Genomic DNA, 23,438 nt, shown 5'->3' on the forward strand with positions numbered 1-23,438 from the left:
GAACCCCCTCATTCTTCGGAAATGCACCCTGAAATCTTCAGAGGCAAAGCAAAACCATGTCTGCAACTTACCTTCAAATGGTTCAGTAAAAACAAAAGTGTGTGTGTGTGTGTGTGTGTGTGTGTGTAGAAAGAAAGCATTACAGCAAATAAAATTACCAACCAATGATTCTAGGTGAGGAGTGTATCAGTTCACTCGGTACTGTTCTTGCACCTCTTCTGTAAGTTTGAAATCATTCCAAAGTCAGTCTTTCAACAGATTTTTTTTTAATGCATAAAAGCATCTCAATTGGATTTAGTAGGATGCATTTGGGATCATTCCATGATCACACTAGTTCTACACAAAATTAATTCACTGGTAGAAAATAATGAATTAAAGCCTCTTTCATACACACTGCAATAAATCTCACTTGGACCCAGCTCAAAATTCAGACCACATAGGAATGTCAGCAGCCAAATGCTCCTTTCTTCAATTCAGAGCATCCCTGGGGTAGGACCTACTGAGGACTTCCTTGGTTCCTCACAGAGTGTTTCAGATGGATATATAACTAATTGTCACACAGACAACTCCTAATGAACAGATCTCTGGTGCCAGAGGGAAAGCAATATTCTAGGGCAGTGGTAAGATTCTCCAATGGGGGCAAGCAGCCTCTCTCCTAGTAGAGAACAGGAGTCGCGGTGTATCTGAGCTAGTGCGGTCATTTTCTATCAGGGAAGGTTCTTGTCACACTCAGTATTGAAATGCTGGATGACTACAGAGAGGATTTGCTGTGGGATGATGCAGAAGGACCTCAGGAAATAGTTGTTCACTTGAATATATGCTTACACAGTCTCCACTTGGCTCTCATGGTAACTCTACAAAATATTCAGGACAGATAAAAACATCCCCATTTTATGAATGAAAAAACCCACATTGGGAAATTATGCAACTTGTTCAACATTCAGGCAGTAATGGGGAGAAAACCTTGAATTTGAACTGGGAACTCTGTTGACCAGTCTGTGGGGTTTTAAGGATTGGTTATAGATTTACCGCATTTCACAGACTGAGAGGTTTCTCAGGTTTTGGAAACCAAGCAGATGGCTATGCTCTCTAGGTTAAACCACACGATATATAAGTGGTTCTAAGGACTAAGTCACACCTCTTGTGTAAAATTGGAATAATACTCACCTATACAGACATCACTGTGGAAATCCGATATGAATTACAAAACATTTTGATAGGTTGAAAAGAGTGATAAAATCGATTATTTATAGTATTACTATTAAATGAAAAGTAAAAAAGAAAGTGAAAATGTAGTCGTGTCTTACTCTTTGCCACCCCATGGACTATAGCCCGCCAGGCTCCTCTGTCCATGGGATTCTCCAGGCAAGAATACTGGAGTGGGAGGCCACTCCCTTCTCCAGAGGATCTTCTCAAGCCAGAAATTGAACCCAGGTCTCCTGCACTGGCAGGCGGATTCTTCACCATTTGAGCCACTAAGGAAGCCCATTACTATAAACAGAACTCTCTAAGTCATATGTTAAAACAGCTTAGCCTTTTCCAGGATGACTCAGAAAAGCTAATGACCCATGAAAGTGAAAAGTGAAAGTTAGTCTCACAGTTGTGTCCAACTCTTTGTGATCCTGTGGACTGTAGCCCACCAGGCTCCTCTATCCATGGAATTCTCCAGGCAAGAGTACCGGAGCGGGTTGCCATTTCCTTCTCCTTAACGATCCATACCTCCTCCTTTTTCGGTAGCTTCGGTAGCTTCGGCAGCTTCGGTGGTCTGGACACTATCGGCAGGGCTGCCTTGCTCTGTCGGAGAAGGATGGCCCGTTTGGAGTTTCTTTGGCTGGTGTCCTCATAATCCCCCATGTGCCAGGCAATAAAACCACGACTGGGGCTTCCTTCCGCATCCATAATAGAAGGATTGGGTTGCCTGAAACAGAAACAAATTGGTTGGTCCTCACACTGGAAGGATGTTAGAAATAAGGCCACCAGTTTTCAGATGCTGGAGACTCATCTGCTTCTGTTGTGATCATGGTGATTTCTAGCCACAGAGCTTGAAAAGCTAAGGCCCCCAAGCCCTGAGCCAGCATCCTGAGAAGTTTCAAGACTCTGCCCCTCCACTTCCCCAGGGAACTACTTTCCAAGGTGAACACTTATCTAGGAAGGTTGTTGATCATTTTGCCTGAGTACCATGACTGCTCCAGGCATCCTTCCAAGCCGAACAGGCCAGCTGATGGGAAGCTGGGGGCGAGCCAGGCCTTGAGTTCTCCCGAAGGACACTCCGGCTAGGTCTGAGACCTCGGGAACTCAGGGAAATGCCAGCTTGGTGATGGCAGACTCTGGCTTTGGACAGTGAGCCACAGCAAAGATCCTGGCTTCATTCTCCTTTCCCGATCCAACACCCTTAAACTAGAATATTATCTGAGGACTGCTTATCCATGGTAAAGGGCCAGGTCTAGGGGCAAAGACAAGAGGATCATAGGATAAGGACTCGCCATGGGCTCCCCTGGCAAAGGACCAGGCTGCCAACTTAGGAGACCCAGGTTCAATCCCTCATTTGGAAGATGCCCTCGAGAAGGAAATGGCAATCCACTCCAATGCTCTTGCCTGGAGAATTCCACGGATAGAGGACCCTGGAGGGCTACAGTCTATGGGGTTGCAAAGAGTCCAATGTGACTGAGCAACTAACACTCTCATTTGGAAGAAAGTTGGAGCTTCCTACCCCCAAACCCCTCTTACCAGGCACCCAGGGCCTCTTGGCCACTGCAAAGCTCCTTTCCTAGACCCTGAGTCTTCTGGCTTCTTCAGTTCTTTGGGTCAAGGGTCGGGGCAGATCTGTGCGGCCCTCACTCCTGGCAAGTCCAACACTAGGGAAGTAACTTGAAAACAACTAAAGACAGGTGGGTTCTAGAACTTGTGGGAATTGGGGCCAGGAGGAGAGGCAGCACTGAGCGGAGCTGAATAGAGGGGGAGACCTCTCCTTCCACCAGATCCCTCCTTCCTCTCCACAACCACAGAGACCCTGTCACCTCTTGCAAGCTTGCCCCTAGATACCCCATTGCTAGTAGGACAGAGGTCCGCTCTCCAAGTCCACAAAGGGGGGTGGTCACTGTCTGTTTCTTTTTTTAATGCTGTGCCCATGGGGCCCCCAGGCCCCTCCCACTGGCCGTTTTCTCCCCGCTGAGACCCCTGTGCTCCCAGCCGCCCCCACCTCCACCAGCTCAGAGGAGGACTCACCTCCAGACCGCTGGCCTTGTCCCCCACTTTTCCTTCTCCCTGTGACCACCCTCTCCTTCAGGGACAAATGGCAGCTACTCCTTGACAACACCTCTCCTCTGAAGACTTCCTTCACCCCTTGTTGTTCAGTCACTAAGTCATGTTGGACAGTTTGTGACCCCATGGACTGCAGCACGCAAGGCCTCCCTGTCCATCACCAACTCCCGGAGCTTGCTCAAACTCGTGTTCATTGAGTCAGTGATGCCATCCAACCATCCCATCCTCTGTCATCCCCTTCTCCCACTGTCAATATTTCCCAGGATCTGGGTCTTCTCTAATGAGTAGGCTCCTCACATCAGGGAGCCAAAGTGTTGGAGCTTCAGCTTCAGCATCAGTCCTTCCGATGAATATTCAGGGTGGATTTCCTTTAGGTTTGACTGGTTTGATTTTCTTGAAGTCCAAGAGACTCTCAGGAGTCTTCTCCAGCACCACACTTCAAGAGCATCAGTTCTTTGGCCCTCAGCCTTCTTTATGGTCCAACTCTCACATCCGTACATGACTACTGGAAAAACTTTGATAGACCTTTGTCGGTAAAGTAATGTCTCTGCTTTTTAATATGCTGTCTACATTTGTCATAGCTTTTCTTTCAAGCAGCAAGTGTCTTTTAATTTTGTGGCTTCAGTCACCATCTGCAGTGATTTTGTAGTCCAAGAAAATAAAATCTGTCACTGTTTCCACTTTTTCCCCATCTATTTGCTGTGAAGCACTGGGACCGGATGCCATGATCTTAGTTTTTTTTTTTTTAACTGTTTTCCTCCTTTGGTAGCACATTGTATTTGACTTATCTGATGGAAGCTGGTAGAATATACTTATTAATAAATTGCTAGTGCAATAGGTTCTCCTCCTCCCATTTCGGGGCTCCTTAAAGAACCCAGAAGTGCCTCTTCATCACTGCCTCCCAGGCGCATTACCCTCCTGAAGCATGGCTGGCCCGGGGGATCTGTGATGGATGAGGAGGGAGAGGATCAGAGCTGAGTCACTTTAAGGCCCGACCCTTCTGCAGCAGCTTCCCTCCCACCAGGGTAGGTATGCAGGCACGGACCCTGCACCCCCCTGTCTGAGTTTTCTCATTCATGACTACAGAGTAATTGCCAGGGACAATTTTAGGAAAGCGTAAAGGGAAAGAGAGCTGCTGGTTAGAATGTATGGAACAGGCACTGTTTACTGTTTCCACTAGCTTGATTCATGATTCCTAGGAAAACCATTTCATACAAATGTGCCACATTTCCCTAAAAATAATATATTACAGAAGGAGTGACACAGAAGAGCTTAGAAAAGAAAAATCCTTGCACGTCCTTAGTCTTCATTCAAGTGCTAAAATATTTTATAATCTGTTTTAAATTCAGACTGTCCTATGGCCCTGAATCTCACCTTACCACGAACAATAGAAAATTAAAAATTAATTCTAAGTCAGAGACTTTAGAGATCTTATACATACAATTGCCACACCAACTATGGAAATTTACACACACTATAATGGAACTTACAAATGAGCCACAAAAGTCAAAAGCTGATGAAAGAGCAGAAGCTTTGGCCCCAGAAAGGTTTGAAGTATGAATGTCAGGCCATCAGTAATGATTGGTGTTAGTTACAAACGCACAATGGCAGCAAATTCTCTCACACACACACAGACACACACACACAGACACACACACACACAGACACACACACAGAGACACACAGATACACAGACACACACACACACACGCGCACACACATGCACACAGACACACACACACAGACACATGCACACACCACTATCCCCAAGTAATGCAAATATTCTTAATGTAACATTCTATTGATTATGTTAAGTAGACCCCTAAGGCTCAGGTCTTTTTCTTTTTAAATAAATTCAAGCTTATAGAAAGATGGAGGCACACATTAAAGGCTTCTTTTCCTAAACAATTTGAAAGTACATTATTGACGTAATACCCATTATTCCCAACTATTGGGTTGGCAAAAAAGTTCCTTCAGTTTATGGTCATGAAATGTTATGAAAAACTGCAAAGACGCTTTTTGGCCAACTCAGTACTTACATGTGTAATTCCTGCAAACAAAGACATTCTATATAACTTCAATATAATCATCAAAATTAGAGGAAATTAGCATAAGCAGCAAAATAAAAAATAAACAAATAGGACTACATCAAATTAAAAAGCTTTTGTACTGCAAAATAAACCATCAATGAAGTGAAAACACAACTTATATAATGGGGCAAAATATTTGCAAACCAGATATCTGATAAAGGGCTAATATCCAAAATACATAAAAAAAACTCAATAGCAAAATTAAAAAATATGCCAATTTTTAAATGGGCAAAGGATCTGAAGAGACATTTCCCCATTTTCTCCTTTAGAGATACATGAACGGCCAACACACACATGAGAAGATGTTCAGCATCACTAATCATTAGGGAAATGCAAATTAAAACTATAGTAAGATATCGCCTCACACCTGTCAAAATGGCCATCATTAAAAAGACAAAAAATAACAAGTGTTGGTGAGGATGTAGAGCAAAGGGAACTCTTAAACACTGTTGGCAGGAATGTGAATTGGTGCAACCACTATGGAAACAAGTATAGAGGATCCTCAAAATAATTAAAAACAGAACTGCCATAAGCTCTGGCAATTCCACTTCTGGGAGTATATCTAAAGGGAACAAAAACACTAAATTGAAAAGATGCTTGCACCCCAATGTTTACAGCAGCATTATTTATAATAGCCAAGACATGGAAACAACCCAAGTGTCTGTCAATGGATAAATGGATAAAGATGTTGTGGTATACACCTATATAATGTATATTCAGTTCAGTTCAGTCACTCAGTCGCGTCCAACTCTTTGCGACCCACTGGACTGCAGCATACCAGGCCTCCCTGTCCATCACCAACTCCCAGAGATTACTCAAACTCATGTCCATTGAGTCGGTGATGCCATTCAACCATCTCATCTTCTGTCCTTCTCCTCCTGCCTTCAATCTTTCCCAGCATCAGGATCTTTTCCAATGAGTCAGTTCTTCACATCAGATGGCCAAAGTATTGGAGTTTCAGCTTCAGCATCAGTCCTTCCAATGAATATCCATAATAATGCATATTACTCAGTCATTTGAAAAAAAACCAAAGAAATCCTACCATTTGTGACAAGATGGATGAAGCTTAAGGGCATTATACTAAGTGATATAAGTCATACAGAGACAACTACTGTATGACCTCACTTGTTTGTGGAATCTCAAAAAAGCAAAAAACAAAACTCACCAAATTCAAAGGAAAAAGAGTTCAGATTTATGTTACCAGATGCAGGGCACAGGGGAAAGGGAAACTGGATGAAGGTGGTCAAAAGGTGTAAACTTTTAGTTGTAAGATAAATACATACTAGAGGTGTGATGTATAATATGATGACTACAGTTAACTCTGATGTATGAGAAACACAAACTGATCTTTAAGAGTTTTCATCACAGGAGAAATGTTATTCTTTTCCTTCCATTGTATCCATATGAAATGATGGATGTTAACTAAACCTATTGTAGTAATCATTCCACAATGTATGTTAATCAAGCCACCATACTGTACCCCCTAAATTTATACAGTAATTCATGTCAATTATTTCCAATATCCCTTGGTGTGGGTATTTGAGGAAATCAGAAAATTAATATTTATATTACTACTACCTACTTCTCAGACACCATTCATATTTTGCCAGTTGTCCCAAAAGGATTCAGGTCAGAATCACACTTTTGTTTTCTTATTTATTCAGTCCCCTTCAATCTGGAACAATTTCTCAATCTTCTTGCAACTTTCACTCAGCCTTGATCCTTCTGAAGAACACTGCCAGATGGGTTTATCTTATGTTTCCTCTTGTAGATTTAGGTTCTGCATCTTTGGACAGGAATAACCTAGAATGGCAACGGTGTGACTTGTCCTGTTACTGGTAAGGTTCACTTAAGTCACTGATCAGTGGTATCTGTCAGGCTTCTCTCTTGTAAAATTAATTTTCCTGTTTGTTATGAGTGTTTCATGGGAAAACACTTTGAAATTCTGTAAAAATCTCATCCGTGTCAAACTGTCAATTAATCAGTTAACATTAGTATAAATTCATGTTTCCCTGTTTTATTCACTAGGTTATCATCCATGATGCTCATTCTGATGCTCAAATTGTCCTAGACTTGACTCTTTGGAGCCCTTTTGATCTGGCTTCTGCTGTCCTTTATATGCACCCCAGTCATTCTTTGAGCACTTCCTTAATTTTTAACATAGAGTTGTTCCAGAAGCATCTTTCCCTTCCCCCAACTCATGTTATATTCTCTCCTTCAAGAAATGGATTATTCCAGGGTTGTAGTTCCTTCTAGTGGAAAATGGTACTTAGAAACCAAGATCTGGGTGTAGGGCATTCCTCATACTATTGAGGTGCCACTGCACACAGCTTTCCTAGATAAGACGGCGCTTTGGAAGGCTCACTGTAGTTTTCTTCCTTTCCAAATGTGTGACTCTCTCCTGCTGAGGGGAACTTGGCTCCCATGCTCGTTATGTTATTTGCTTATTTGATCAGTCTTCCTGTCTATCACCAGCATCACACTGCTACCACCCCCTCCCCACCTGTGTCTGCCCTCCTCACCCCATCCGGAACCCAACACGCTACCCTCTGAAAGCCCCCCAAGAGGTACCCTTCTCATCCTGCTCTGAACCACCATGGATCCCCAACTTCTCATTCTGGAGTGACAGTTCCTCTGCTAGACTACATCAGTGTCTCTAATAAATTGTAGGGGAAAGGAAGAGAAAGGCAGGCAGATATTTTGGAAATATTCCCAAATGTCTATAAGAGTACTTATATATGTCAGATTCTTGAATAAATGAATTTTTTTATCACTACACCTTGATAGGTTGACCTTCAGTGCAGCAATCATGCTTTGTGTCATTAAAACAATGAGATATAATAATTCACATGCCATAAAATCCATATGTCTAAGTAAACAATATAATTATTTAAAATCATATTCACAAAGTTGTGCAACTAACACTGCTAATTCCAGTTATTTTTATCACCCTAAAGAGAAAAACCTATGCCCATTGGCAGTCACTCCCCATTTCCCCTTCCCTCCAGCCTTTGACAACTACTAATCGACTCTCTATCCACTATGTATCTACTTATTCAGGACATTTCATAAGATAGAATTGTATAATTATGTTCCTTTTGGAGTTGTCTTCTTTCACTTAACATAATGTTTCTAAGGTTTATCATGTTATAGTATGCATCAATACTTCGTTCTGTTTTATGGCCAAGTAATATTCATCTTGTTTATCTACTCACCAGTGGATAGATATTTGGGTTGCTTCCACCTTTTTTCCTGTTAAGAATAGTGTTGCTATTAAACATTTATGTATGTTTTTGTATGGATATATATTTTCCTTTATCTTTGGTAGATAGCTAGGAGTAGAATTGTGGCATCGTATGGTAATTCTATGTTTAGCTTTTTGAGAAATTGATGTTTTCCAAAATGGCTTCACCATGAAACTAATACAACATTGTAAATCAGCTGTACTGCAATAAAATTTAAAAAACCAAAAATCCAAGACTCAAAAAACAAAGTGGTTTTGCCATTTTATGATGCCCCTGGCAGTATAAGGGTTCCAGCTTCTACACATCTTCATCAACAGTTGTATTTGCCTTTCTTTTCTATTTTCACCATCCAAGTGTAAAGTAGTATCTCATTGTGGTTTTTATTTGTGTTTCTCTAATAACTAATTACAGTAAACATTTTTTCATGGGTTTATTGACCACTTGCACATCTTCTTTGGAAAGATGTCTATTCATTCTTTGCCCATGTTTAATTGGGTTGTTTGTCCTTTTACTGTGAGACTTGGGAGTGTTCTTTGTATATTCTGCATACAACTCCTCATAAGATTTATGATTTGAAAATATTTTCTCCCATTTAGTCAGCTGTCCTTTCACTTTCTTGATGGTATCTTTTGAAACATAAAAATTACTTAATTGTCTCATTTGTCTATTTTTTTCTTTTGACCCTGTTCTTTGATGTCATATCTAACAAACCATGGCCTATTCCAAAGTCACAAAAACTTATTCAATGTTTTCCTCCAAGAGTTTTATAGTTTTAGCTCCTGCATTTAGATCTACAATCATGTTGAGTTCATTTTTACATATGGTGTGAAGCTGAGGTCCAACTTCAATTTTTTGCTTGTGAATATCCCCACACCAATTTTTGGAAAAAACTATTTTTCCATACTGAATTGTCTCAGCACCCTTATTAAAATCAGATGACTGTAAATGTAAGGGTTTATTTCTGGACTCTCAATTGATCTACATGTCTCTCTTTTTGTCTGTACCACACTGTCTTGATTACTATAGCTTTGTAGTAAGTTTTGAAATAGAAAAATGTGAGTCCTCCAACATTACGCTTTATCAAGATTGTTTTGGCTATTTTCAGCCCCTTGCATCCCATTTAGATTTTAGAATCAGTTTGTTAATTGTGCAGAGAAAGCTGATATCTTGAGAGAGATTGCATGAATCTATAGATCTATTTCAAGGACATTGCCATCTTAAAAGTGTTAAGTCTTCCAGTCCATAGACGTTGTGTCTCTCCACTTAATTGGTCTTTTCCTTCTTTCAGTGATGTTTTGTAGTTTTCAGTTTATAAGTCTTATGCATCTGTTATTAAATTATTCCTAAGTATTTTATTATTTTGATGCTATTGTGAATGCAATTGTTCTTAATTTCATTTTAGATTATTCATTACTAGTATATAAAAATACAATTGCTTTTTGTACATTGACATTTTATCCTGTAATTTTACTGAACTCATTTATTAGTTCTAATAGATTTTAGGGTTTCCCTGGAGGCTCAGACAGTAGAAAATCTGCCTGCAATGTAGGAGACCTGGGTTTGATCCCTGCAGCAGGAAGACCCCCTGGAGAAGGAAATGGCAACCCACTCCAGTGTTCTTACCTGGGGGATTCCATGGACAGGGAACCTGGTGGGCTACAGTCCATGGGGTCACAAAAAGTCAGACACAACTGAGTGACTAACACTGAATAGGTTTTATGCAGATTCCTTAGAATTGTCCATATATGAGATTATGTAATCTACATCATTTTAACTTCATTTCTAATCTAGATGTTTTTAATTCCTTTTCCTTACCTACATGCCCTGGCTAGAATCTCTCCTATAATGTTGAATACACATAATGTGAGCAGATATCTTATTCTTCTTCCTCATAAAGAAAAAGCATCTAGCCTTTCACTATTAAAAATATTAGTGGTGGGGTTTTTGTAGATGACCTTTGTCAAATTAAGACTATTTACTTCTACTCTTAATTTGTTGAGTGTTTTCATCATGAAATAGCGTTGGATTTTTAGTCCAATGCCTTTCTGCATCTATTGAGATGACCAAGTAGTTTTTACACCTGTCCTATAGATATAGTGTATTACACTGATTGATTTTCATATGTTGAGCCAATCTTGCATTCCTGGGACAAATGCCAGTTAGTCATAATGTATAAACCTTTTTACATGTTGCTGGATATAATTTTTGTTTGCTGGTATTCTGTTAAGGATTTTTGCATCTGTATTCATAACAGAGTCTGGTCTATAGTTTGCCTCATTTACTGTCAGGGTAACGAATAAATAAGGAAACATTCCTCCTCTTCTATTTGGAGGAATTTTTGAAAGATTGATATTAATTCTTCTATAAATGTTTTCTAGAATTCACCAGTGTAGCTATGTAGACTTAGTCTCTTTCATGTGGAAAGTTTTTTTTTTATTATAATTCAATCTCTTTACTTATATAATTATTCAGATTTTCTATTTGTTCTTCAGTTTTAGTAATTTGTGTGTTTCTAGGATTTGTCCATTTTATCTCACTTACCTTTATTTAGGTGTAAGTGTTAAGTGTAAGTGTTAGCTTATCATTATTTATAGTAATCCTTTTTATTTCTGTAAGATCAGCAGTAATGTCTCTGATTTTGGCAATTTGAATCTTGTATTTCCTTTTTTTAAATTTAACTGTGGTTGTGTGTTAGCTACAGTTGTACAGACTCTTTCTCATTATAGTTATTACAAGATATTGGATACAGTCCCCTGTGCCACACAGTAAATCCTTGTTGCTTACCTATTTTATATGTAGTGATGTGTATCTGTTAATCCATACTTCTAATTTATCCTTCCTCCTCCCCTTTCTCTTTTGGTATCCATAAGTTCACTTTCTTTATCTGTGAGTCTGTTTCTGCTTTGTAATATAAGTGATATCATATAGTACTTGTCCTTCTCTGTCTGATTTACTTCTTATAGTATGAATCTTGTATTTTTAGTCTCACTAAATATTTGCCAACTATGTTATATGTTCCGAGAACCAACTTCTGCTTTATTGATTTTATCTATTATTTTTCTATTTTCAATTTCATTTATTTCTACCCTGTGTATTACTATTTTTTCCTTCTACTTGCTTTAAGTTTAGTTTACATTTCATTTTCTAGAGTTTTGGAATTTAAGATTTGATTCTTTAGATATTTCTTCTTTAAATATAATTATTTACAACTGTATGTTTCCCTCTGAGCACTGCTCTATCTGTACCCCATAAGTTTTCAAATGTTGTGCATTTGTTTTCATTCATCTCAAAGCATTTTCAAACTTCCTTGTGATTTTTTTCTGACTTGCAGATTAAGTTTGTGTTTAATGTCTACATACAAGTGAATTTCTTAAATTTTCCTTGTTATTGATCTAAAATTTAGTTCCATTATTTTCAAAATACATATTTTGTATGATTCCACTCCTCTTAAATTATTGAGGCTCATTTTATGGTATAGCATGTTATATCCTAGAGAAAATTTATGTGCTCTTGAAAACAATGTGTTTTCCGTTGTCATGAGATGGCGTATTCTACAGATTTCTGTTAAGTCTAGTGTTTTTCAAATCTTCTAATTCCTTGCTGATCTTTTGTCTAGTTGTTCTATTCATTATAGATAATGACATACTGAATTCTCCAGCTATTATTGTTGAATTGCCTACTTTTCCCTTTAATTCTGTCAGTTTCTCCTCTTTTTTTCCTTTTTTTTGGCTCTGTTGTAGATGCCTATTTGTTTATAGTTTTTATGTCATGGAAGACATTAAGACCCTTTCATCATTATAAAATGTCCTTTGTCTCTTGTAACAATTTTTGTCTTAAAGTCTACTTTGTCTAATATTAGAATAGCAATTCCAACTCTCTTTGCTTACTATTTGCATGATACACCTTTTTTCAATTTTTTAAACTTTTGATTTATATGCATTTTTGTATCTAAAGTGCTTCTGTTTATACTTGGATATATAGTATATGTTTGGATCATTTTTTGCCAATCTCTACTTTTTGATTGGCCCACTTACACTCATTATAATTATTGATAAAGTAGGATTTTTATGTTATTTTGTTATTTGTTTTCTATATGCCTAATGTTTTTGTTTCTCTATTTCTCCATTACTGCCTTCTTTTGAGGTGAATGTGTATTTTCTAGTATGCTATTTTAATTCCCTTGTTATGCCTTTATTGTATGTTTCTGAGGGGGTATTTTTTTGGTGGTTGGCATGGGGATTTAATTAATATCTTAATTTAAAATAACCTAGTTTCAATTAATTCCAACCTAATTTCATCATATACAAGAACTTTGTTTCAACATAGCTCCCTGCTCTTCCTCCTTGTTTGTACTATTATCATAAAATTTGCATCTTTCTAAATTATAAGCCCATCAACAAAATTGTATAATTATTGTTCTATGCAGTTGTCTCTTAAATCATACAGAAAAAAAGTTAAAAGGCAATATGCACTAATGCTGACTTTTAAATTTACCTATGCAGTTTATCTTTACCATTGCTTGTTAATTCTTTTATGGATTTCAATTGCTGTTTATTGCCCTTTCATTTCAACCTGAAAGACTCTTTTTAGCATTCGACGTAGGGCAGATCTGCTAGTGACAAAAATCTCTCAGTTTTTGTTTGTCAGGAGTGCCTTAATTTCTCCTACATTTTTGAAGGATAGTTTTTCTGAGTATAGAATTTTTGGCAAACTTTTTTTTCTTTCAGCACATTGAATATGTCATTCTACTACCTTCTGGCTCCCATTATTTATGCTCAGAATTTAACTGTTAATCTCGAAGATCCGTGTATACAGTGGCTCATTTTTCTCCTGCTACTTTCAAGATTCGCTCTTTCTCTTTGCCTGGTCTCTGAGTTTATATTACTTGAAGCTTGTTGAGCTTCTTAAATATGTCAATTATTGTTTTTTATCAAATTTGGGAAGCTTCTGGGCATTAATTTCTTCAAATACTCTTTCTGCCCCTTTCTTTCTTTCTCCTATCCTTCTGAGATTCTCATTATGCTATGTTGATACAGTCTCAGAACTCTCTTCCTTGTTCATTTTCTTAAAAGTCTTTTTTTCTTTCTTTTCCTCAGCTCATATAAACCCAGTTGACCTATATTCAAGTTTATCAGTTCTTTTCTGACAGCTCAGATCTGCTATTAAACTCCCATAAGGAATTTTTAAATTTTAGTTACTATACTTTTCAATTCCAGAATTTCTATTTTTTACATGTACAGTTTCTATCTTTTTATTGATATTCTCTCATTGGCAAGACCTTGTTGTCATGATTTCCACTAAATTTTTGAACATGGTTTCTGTGAGGGTAGGGTCCAAGTTCAGTCCAACACTTCCTTTGTGTTCCCAAGAAATTCCTTGTGCTGAGTGAAGGACATGCTGGCAAGCTCACAAGTCATCCTGGATGCAAAGAGTTCAGAGCACAGTCAGTACTACCCATTCCCTTAATCTTGAGCATGTGAAACTTTCTCAGAACTGCTTGGCAATGCATGTGTCAGGGACATCCCCAACTTTGTGTATTTCAGACTCTAGGGAGTAAGAGTTGGTGTCCTTCTTCTATGGCACAAAGTGAGGAGAATGCAGCTCACTGGCCATGGCAGCTGCTGAGCGGACCCAGTAGCTATGGAGGGCTGTTATAATGCAAGGAGATGAATATTTGTGTACTGTCTCCTCTTGAGGTAGGTAAACAAGGGACCATTTGAGCCTGGATGCTGTTGTCTGCTCTTGTGAGTTGTGCTAAGTCACTTTGGTCTTGTCTGACTCTTTGGGAACCTATGAGCCAACCTACCAGACTCCTCCATCCATGGGATTCTCTAGGCAAGAATACTAGAGTGGGTTGCCATTTCCTCCTTCAGGGGATCTTCCCAACCCAGGAATCAAACCTGCATCTCCTATGTCTCCTGCATTGACAAACAAGTTCTTTACCACTAGCGCCACCTGGGAAGCCCTGTCTGTTCTTAGTGACCTTGAGTCATGCCCTGGTCTCTTCCCTGGTTAGCACTCACCTGCGTGTTAAGCTCAGTCACACTCATGTTCTATTCTATCCTCTGCCACACCTAACCCACCTATTGAAACACGTTCTCTTAGTATTTTGAACATATTTGTAACAGTTGACTTAATTACACTTATATCTGTGCTTCCTTGAGCACAGTTTCTACTGACTGCTTCCCCCCCTGAGTTTTAGCCATAGTTTCCTGTTCCTTGTTTGTCTCATTATTTTTTGTTGAAAATTTGGTATTTGAGATAGTGCAGTGTGCTAATTCTGGAAATGAGATTTCCTCCCTCTCTCCAGGGCTTGCTGTTGCTGCTTGGATTTCGTTTGTTCTGTTTTGTTTGTTTTTTGGTGGTAGTGGTGGTGACATTGCTGTTGTTTAGTGACTTTCCTAGACTACTTTTTAAAACTGTCATGCATGCCTCCTGAATTTTCTGCTTGCCTAGCTTAGTGGTCAGCTAAAGATTAGAAAGAAATTTCCTTCAGTGCCTCAAATCAGTGTTTTTTGGCCTTTATGAGTGTGTGGGCATATCTTCAATGTCCTAGTAGGTAGCTTACAACTCTGCCCTAATCTTCATTTCCTGCCTTTATGGAGCTTTCAAAGTCAGCCAAAGGTGAGCAATTAGGACATACTGGGGTCTTTCCTGAGCATGTGCATTGCCTTCTAGATTTCGAGGAACATGTTACAGCTTTTTGAAATCCTCTAGCTACATCTCAGGAGAAGGCAATGGCACCCCACTCCAGTACTCTTGCCTGGAAAATCCCATGGACGGAGGAGCCTGGTAGGCTGCAGTCCATGGGGGTCGCTGAGAGTTGGACACGACTGAGCGAATTCACTTTCACTTTCACGCATTGGAGAAGGAACTGGCAACCCACTCCAGTGTTCTTGCCTGGAGAATCCCAGGGACGGGGGAGCCTGGTGGGCTGCCGTCTATGGGGTCGCGCAGAGTCAGACACGACTGAAGCGACTTAGCAGCAGCAACATCTCATTTCCCAGTTTTTCCCTTAAAGATTTTTGATCAGCTTCTTGTTTGCCCCAATCGGTGTTGCCATCCTCCCCACCTCAGGCAGCTGTGACATTAAATGATTATTGCCTTGGATGAGTGCCTGTGAGTGCCTGTGAGATAGAGCTGCTCACACAGTCAGGCCAAATAATGACAAGTCCTGAGAATGGGATATTTCCAGGGAATTTTAAGACAGATCATAAAACAAAACAAAACAAAAAAATCTACTGAATGGGAGAAGATATTTTCAAATGATATGAACAATAAGAGATTAATGGCCAATATATTTAAATAGCTCATACAACTCAGTACCGTCAAAAAACCAAAGAACGAGATTTAAAAGTGGGCAGAAGACCTGAATAGGCATTTTTTTTCTAAAGAAGAAATACTGATGGCCAAAAGGCACATGAAAAGATGCTCAATGTTGCTAATCCTCAGGAATATGCAAATCAAAACCATAGTGAGATATCACCTCCTACCTGTCAGAATGGCCATCATTAAAATGAGCAGAAATAGCAAATACTGGAGAGGACATGGAGAAAAGGGAAGCTGGCACACTGTTGGTAGGAATTTAAACTGGTGAGGCTATTGTGGAAAACAGTATGGAGATTTCTCAAAAAACTAAAAATAAAACTACGATATGACCCAGAATTTCTGGGTCTATATCTGAAAAAAAAAAAATACCGATTAAAAAATATACATACACCCCAATGTTCATTGCAGTATTGTTTAAAACTGCCAAGATACAGAAGCAAACTAAGTGTCCAGTGACAGATGAATGGATAAAGAAGCGGTGTATATGTATATATGTACATATATACACAATGAAATATTACTCATCTATTAAAAAAGAACAAAATTTTGCTATTTGTATCAACATGGATGGCCTTATGTTAAGTGAAATAAATCAGACAGAAAGACAGTGTCTGATATCACTTATATGTGGAGTCTAAAAAATATGACAAATGTGAGTATAACAAAAGAAGCAGATTTACAGATATATAGAACAAACGACTGGTTACCAGTGGTTGGGGGCAATATAGAGGCAAGGGAGGGGGAGATACAAACTACAGGATGTAAGATAGGCTCAAGGATATATTGTACAATATAAGGAATACAGCCAATACTTTGTAATAACTGTAAGTGGAAAGTAACCTTTAAAAATTGTATAAAAATTTTAAAATTAAAAAAATAAAGGTCTGGAGTTGGGATTTGAACCAGCCAGTTAAAAAAAAAAAGATTGTATATAACATTTCTCTGAGTAGGAAACTTTTCAAGGAGCTCCAAACTTTTGTTTCCTGTCCAGTGACTGGTTGTCTGATAGTTTTCACAGCGTTGGGAGGCTATTGGTTTTTTCAAGGATACTTTGAAGCTGGAAAGAGAGAATGGTAATAGAGCAATCAACTAAAATTTAAAATGCCACAACCATCATGTTTCTTTCTAAGATTTAACCATGTTTCTTAAATACATGTTCCATGAGCTATTTGCTTATTCATTTCCAATGTTTTTAAAAATGCGATCTTGATGATTTTTTGCCACCACTTTTCTTTCATGGAGGAAATATATTTTTGGAGGTCCTTACTGCACCATTCCTGAAGCGCTTTCCAAACTGAATTATTTTAAAGTGAAATGGAGGCTCACTATTTAAGGAAAAATTGTCTGTGCCTTCCATTTCCACTTTTTCATTTGCCCCTGCTCCAAATCCTGCAGTCTGTTTTGTGTGGCTGCTATTTCTTCATGATGGTTGTGACCCCAGTTGACAGCAGCCTCCTGGGTATCTGCTATCTTCCCAGAAGCATTTGTGATTGTTGACAGTCTTCCTCCTGACTTCTTACTGGGCTTTCAAAGCTCTTCTCTTTATGCTTCTCCTCTTACTTCTCATATTACTTCATCTACCTTTCTTTTGGAAAAATCTTTTATTCTTTTGGCTCCTTTATCACTGGTATTCACCAGGATTTCATTCTGGTTCTCATCTTCCCGGTACATGACCACCAAGCACCAAACTAGGAAATAGCCTTTATATCTAATGAGCCAACCAACATCAGTATACTGATGTGCACATTATTTACCTTCAGCTCTAAAAATCTAAGTGCAAATTCCCAACTTCTCACTGAACATGGTACCAGGAATCTCATCATAATAATGATAATCTATGCATGTATTGAGATGTATGAGGTTACAGGTACTGTGCTAGTTGTTTGATATGTATTACCTCTCTCTCATTTTTGTTATACTCCAGTGATAAATATCATTTCTTGCCTTTTACATCTGAGGTTAGACTAAGTATTTATCCAAGATCAAACAGTTAAAAAAAACAGTAGAGCTGGGATTTGAACTCAGAGTTTTCTGATTCTAAACTTATAGAATTACCTCATCTGTAAAATGGGGATAACATTATAACACCTACTCTTTGTAAGGACGAAGTGAGTTAATACAAAAATTCAATAGTAAGAATTCAATAAAATGTTGGCCTTTTATATTATTATTATAGGATGCTGCCTCTCAACTCATCTTCTCATCTCTCTGTTTTCTCTCTTCCCCCAAATACCTTCTCCTTCCTGCATTCCCTTTTTCAGTCAGTGACATAATCATACCCACAGACACCCAAATAAGGCACATCAGAATTGCCTAGGACTTTCACATCGCCCCCATCCACCCACATTTACTTGGTTGCCAAGCCTCACAGAATCTTTCTCTAAACTGTCTCACCATCCCCATATCTCACTCTGGCTCCCATCATTGTGATTATTCCAAGTTTACTTAACCTGTCTTCCTTCCTTTGGGCTCTCTCCTCTGCTCCACCCACTCAGCAAACAGTTTTCTACAGCTATGACATATCTTGTATTCTTTCTAACACTCTGTGTTAGGCCTAATTATATCACTTCCTTACTTAAAAATTTAAAACAATACATTGTCACCTACAGAATTAAGCATAAAATCGTTCATCTGGAATTCGAAATACTGCACCAATGGCCCCTGTACTGCAACCCCAGTTTCATCTCCCACCTCACCCCAAACCAATGCCCTGTGCCCTAGCCACATGAGACAAGCTCTCATCCCTGGGCATACCAGGAAGTTTCACCCCCTCCAGCCTTTGCTTATGTAATTCCTTCTGGCTGGAATTCCTTCCCTGGCTCCAACTCCATGCTCTTCTGTTGATTACCCATGTGTGTGTGCTAAGCCAATTCAGTTATGTTCAACTCTTTGAGGCCCCATGGACTGTAGCCCACCAAGCTTCTAAATCCATGGGATTATCACGGCAAGTTTCCATTCCTTCATCCAACCCAGGGATTGAACGTGTATCTACTGGGACTCCCCCATTGCAGTCAGATTCTTTACTGCTGAGTCATTGGGGAAGCCCTTTGATTCCCCACCCAGCCTTAAAAAAAAATGCAGCTGTGCTACTTCTCCTATGGAGCATTCCTGATTGGCTATCTGACGTTCAACACTGTTCACGTCTACTTGACTTCCTGAAGGGAAGGAACCCTGTCCTACTTTTTGTGTCTTCAGCATCTAGCAGAGTTCCTGGCATAGACTACATTTCCAGTCCAGTTTGCTTGCTGCTATCAAGGTAAAAAGGCCAAATGGCTGTCTGAGGAGGCCTTCCAAATAGTTGATAAAAGAAGAGAAGTGAAAGGCAAAGGAGAAAAGGAAAGATAGATCCATTAGAATTCAGAGATCCAAAGAATAGCAAGGAGAGATTAAAAAAAAAAAAAACTTCCTAAGTGATCCTTGCAAAGAAATAGAGGAAAACAATAGAATGGGAAACACTAGAGATCTCTTCAAGAAAATTAGAGATACCAAGGGAATATTTCATGCAAACACGGGCTCAATAAAGGACAGAAATGGTATGGACCTAACAGAAGCAGAAGATACTAAGAAGAGGTGGCAAGAATACACAGAAGAACTACACAAAAAGATCTTCATGACCCAGATAATCACAAGGGTGTGATCACTCAACTAGAGCCAGACATTCTGGTATGTGAAGTTAAGTGGATCTTAGGAAGCATCACTGTGAACAAAGCTAGTGGAGGTGATGGAATTCCAGCTGAGCTATTTCAAATCCTAAAAGATGATGCTGTGAAAGTGATGCACTCAATATGCCAGCAAATTTGGAAAACTCAGCAGTGGCCACAGGACTGGAAAAGGTCAGTTTTCATTCCAATCCCAAAGAAAAGCAATGCCAAAGAATGTTCAAACTACCACACAATTGCAGTCATCTCACATGCTAGCAAAGTAATGCTCAAAATTCTCCAAGTGAGGCTTCAATAGTACATGAACTGTGAACTTCCAGATGTCCAAGCTGGATTTTAAAAAGGCAGAGGAACCAGAGATCAAATTGCCAACATCTGCTGGCTCATCAAAAAAGCAAGAGAATTCCAGAATAACATCTACTTCTGCTTCATTGACTATGCAAGCCAAGCTTCAGCAATACATGAACTGTGAACTTCCAGATGTTCAAGCTGGTTTTAGAAAAGGCAGAGGAACCAGAGATCAAATTACCAACATCCGCTGGATCATTGAAAAAGCAAGAGAGTTCCAGAAAAACATCTATTTTTGCTTTATTGATTATGCCAAAGCCTTTGACTATGTGGATCACCATAAACTGTGGAAAATTCTTACAGAGATGGGAATACCAGGCCACATGACCTGCCTCTTGAGAAATCTGTATGCAGGTCAGGAAGCAACAGTTAGAACTGGACATGGAACAACAGACTGGTTCCAAATAGGAAAAGGAGTACATCAAGGCTATATATTGTCACCCTGCTTATTTAACTTCTATGCAGAGTACATCATGAGAAATGCTGGGTTGGAAGAAGCACAAGCTGGAATCAAGATTGCCGGGAGAAATATCAATAACCTCAGATATTCAGATGACACCACCCTTATGGCAGAAAGTGAAGAAGAACTAAAGAGCCTCTTGATGAATGTGAAAGAGGAGTGTGAAAAAGTTGGCTTAAAGCTCAACATTCAGAAAACTAATATCATGACATCCAGTCCCATCACTTCATGGCAAATACATGGGGAAACAGTGGAAACAGTGGCTGACATTATTTTTTTGGGCTCCAAAATCACTGCAGATGGTGGTTTCAGCCATGAAATTAGAAGACTCTTACTCCTTGAAAGGAAAGTTCTTACCAACCTAGACAGCATATTAAAAGGCAGAGACGTTACTTTGCCAACAAAGGTCCATCTAGTCAAAGCTATGGTTTTTCCAGCAGTCATGTACAGATGTGAGAGTTGGACTATAAAGAAAGCTGAACACCAAAGAATTGATGCTTTTGAACTGTGGTGTTGGAGAAGACTCTTGAGAATCCCTTGGACTGCAAGGAGATCCAACCAGTCCATCCTAAAGGAAATCAGTCCTGAATATTCATTGGAAGGACTGATGCTGAAGCTTAAGCTGCAATACTTTGGCCACCTGATAGGAAAAACTGACTCACTGAAAAATACCCTGATGCTGGGAAAGATTGAAGGCAGGAGGAGAAGGGGACGACAGAGAATAAGATGGTTGGATGGCATGACCGACTCAATGGACATGAGTTTGAGCAAGCTGGCATGACCAACTCAATGGACATGAGTTTGAGCAAGCTCTGGCAATTGGTGATGGACCGGGAAGCCTGGCATGTTGCAGTCCATGGGGGTCACAGAGAGTCAGACATGATTGAGCGACTGAACTTAACAAGGTACCAAAAATTTTCTGTCGCCACCTCTAGCCAGGAAGCCTATGACTGCATGGATGGAGGGTGGGATTCAAGTTCACACGCTCTTGTGTTATTCTGACTTTTTAAAAACTGTGAGTATGTAATTTTTTTAATAATAAAAGATGCCTACATTCTCCTTAAAAACTGTTGATTATATGTGGAATGATCAAAATTTTCCTAGCAGGCTGGACAGGAGAGAAATGGGGCATGAAGATAAAATAGATTCCAGTACTTGGTTAAAAAATGACTGCCTGGGACTTGCTTATATAACTGTCTAGAACCAATGGGACAAACTGAACTTTCATGTTGACACTTGTGCCAGAATAAATACTCTGGGTGGCTGAAGAGGGGCCCTGTGAGGACGGTGCTCTGCTTAGGCTCCTGGGTTCCCGCCCTTTTGTCTGAGTTGGGCCCACAGGAGACTCCCAGGCAGTCACTTTGATTCATGATCCAACAATTCAATGAACTCTCAGTCTGTTGGCCAAATAACCGGCTTGAATTAATATGTTGACTTAAATTGATCAAAGCAGCCAGTTCTTCTGGAGACTGACCACTGGGCATCAGTCTTGTCCAGGAGCAAAGCTTTTTCTACTGTTTGGACGTCTTCTGGGTTCCCTCTGGTTGAATAAAAATAGTTCTAATAAGTGGTAAACTGATGGTCTTTTCCATTCCAAAGTTAAGGAAATAAATGGCTGTTTAAGTCCTGGTGAGTCAGTCTGGTTGCCTCATATATACCCAGGAGACAGTTATTCACTTGAATTTTAATAGAGAAAGATGTGGAAACTTCCCAGTTGGGCTTAGCCTTTTCCTTGTAGCATCATAAAGTGATATTGCTCTGTGCATTTCTAGCAAATATAGAGGCCTGGGCCGTATATGTACAGTGGCTTAAAAGCATGACTACCTGTTTTCCCAGCAAGCTAGTTTGCTTAATTGTGTACTTTCTTGCAGGGTCATTGATTTCTGCACCTTTCCATACCTGGAAGTACTCAAAAGCCATTGGTGGCACATGGAAATTTTTGAGAAACATTTAGAAACCATTCAGCAGGATCTCTTCTTGGAGAACAGCCTTTCCATAGGACATTTGCAGGAAAACAAGACCCCAGTGTTTTAAAGATCTCGAATGGCCCTGATGGCTCAGACAGTAAAGAATCTGCCTGCAAGGTGGAAGATCTGGGTTTGATCCTTGGGTGGGCAAGATCCACTAGAGAAGCGAATGGCAACTCACTCCAGTATCCTTGCCTGGAGAATCCCATGGACAGAGGAGTCTGGTGGGCTACAGTCCATGGGGTTGCAACGAGTCAGACATGACTTAGTAACTAAGCATAGCACAGCACAAAGTCAGAATCTGCCAAAGAATTACAATTAGAGCTTTAAAGATGTTTAAAATTGCGTTTTGCTCTTCTAAACTGGTCTTCCGCATTGATAGAGTGTTGCTCCCAACCAAGGTGGCCACGTGTGTCCTATGACTTCAGAGACAGACAACAACGTCCTGCAGAGCCTGCAGTTGGAAGAGGTCATATAGAGCAGAAATCCCCTGAATCTTGCCAAGAGAACTTATCTTGAAGGGGTGATACCACAGAGGCAGACCTTGGGAGACTGGGTGCTGCAGCTCAATGTTAGCTATGTCATCAGTTAGCTGTCGGAACTTATTTCTTACCCATTGACCGTCCTTGTCTCTCTGCCCTACGGAATCATACATGAAGTCCAATAGAATCACACATGAAATCCTAGAGAATCATATGTGAGGCCCTAGAGAATCATACATGAGGATGTTGTGTCTTGCTTTCAGGAAAAGTCGTCTTAATCCTCTGGGGTAACACTTACTTGAACCTGGATCAACAGCTGTCATGGAGATGATTGAAAAATATGAAATTATCTTGATGTTTCATATTTGGACAAACAAAGAGAGTGCATGGCTATATTTAGCAATTCTTAATAGAGAAAACTTTTAATGCAAATGGAATTTATCCTAGGTTGGTTGTTGCCCAGGAGATTCTTGTTGAGTGGAAAGAGAGACTTATTTAAAAAGCAAATTCTTAGTAATTCATACCCAGAGCTGCTTAAAAAGACTTGTCTAGAAGACATGTGCCAAGTTTACTCATTTAATATTCTGCCTTCAAGAT

The 23,438-nt window shown here is 39.5% G+C and overlaps 1 protein-coding gene across 1 annotated transcript in view; it reads right to left on the reverse strand.

Annotated features, from left to right (window-relative positions):
- The window catches only part of SPMIP2 (sperm microtubule inner protein 2), a 119,606-nt gene that overhangs the window by 11,565 nt on the left and 84,603 nt on the right, over nucleotides 1–23,438 (reverse strand). The window contains exon 4 of the mRNA XM_061140706.1: nucleotides 1,720–1,918. Coding sequence (XP_060996689.1) covers nucleotides 1,720–1,918 — 199 coding nt within the window. The remainder of the gene's footprint in view (nucleotides 1–1,719; nucleotides 1,919–23,438) is intronic.

The sequence above is a fragment of the Dama dama genome, chromosome 5 (genome assembly GCF_033118175.1).
Source record: "Dama dama isolate Ldn47 chromosome 5, ASM3311817v1, whole genome shotgun sequence".
NCBI lineage: Eukaryota > Metazoa > Chordata > Mammalia > Artiodactyla > Cervidae > Dama > Dama dama.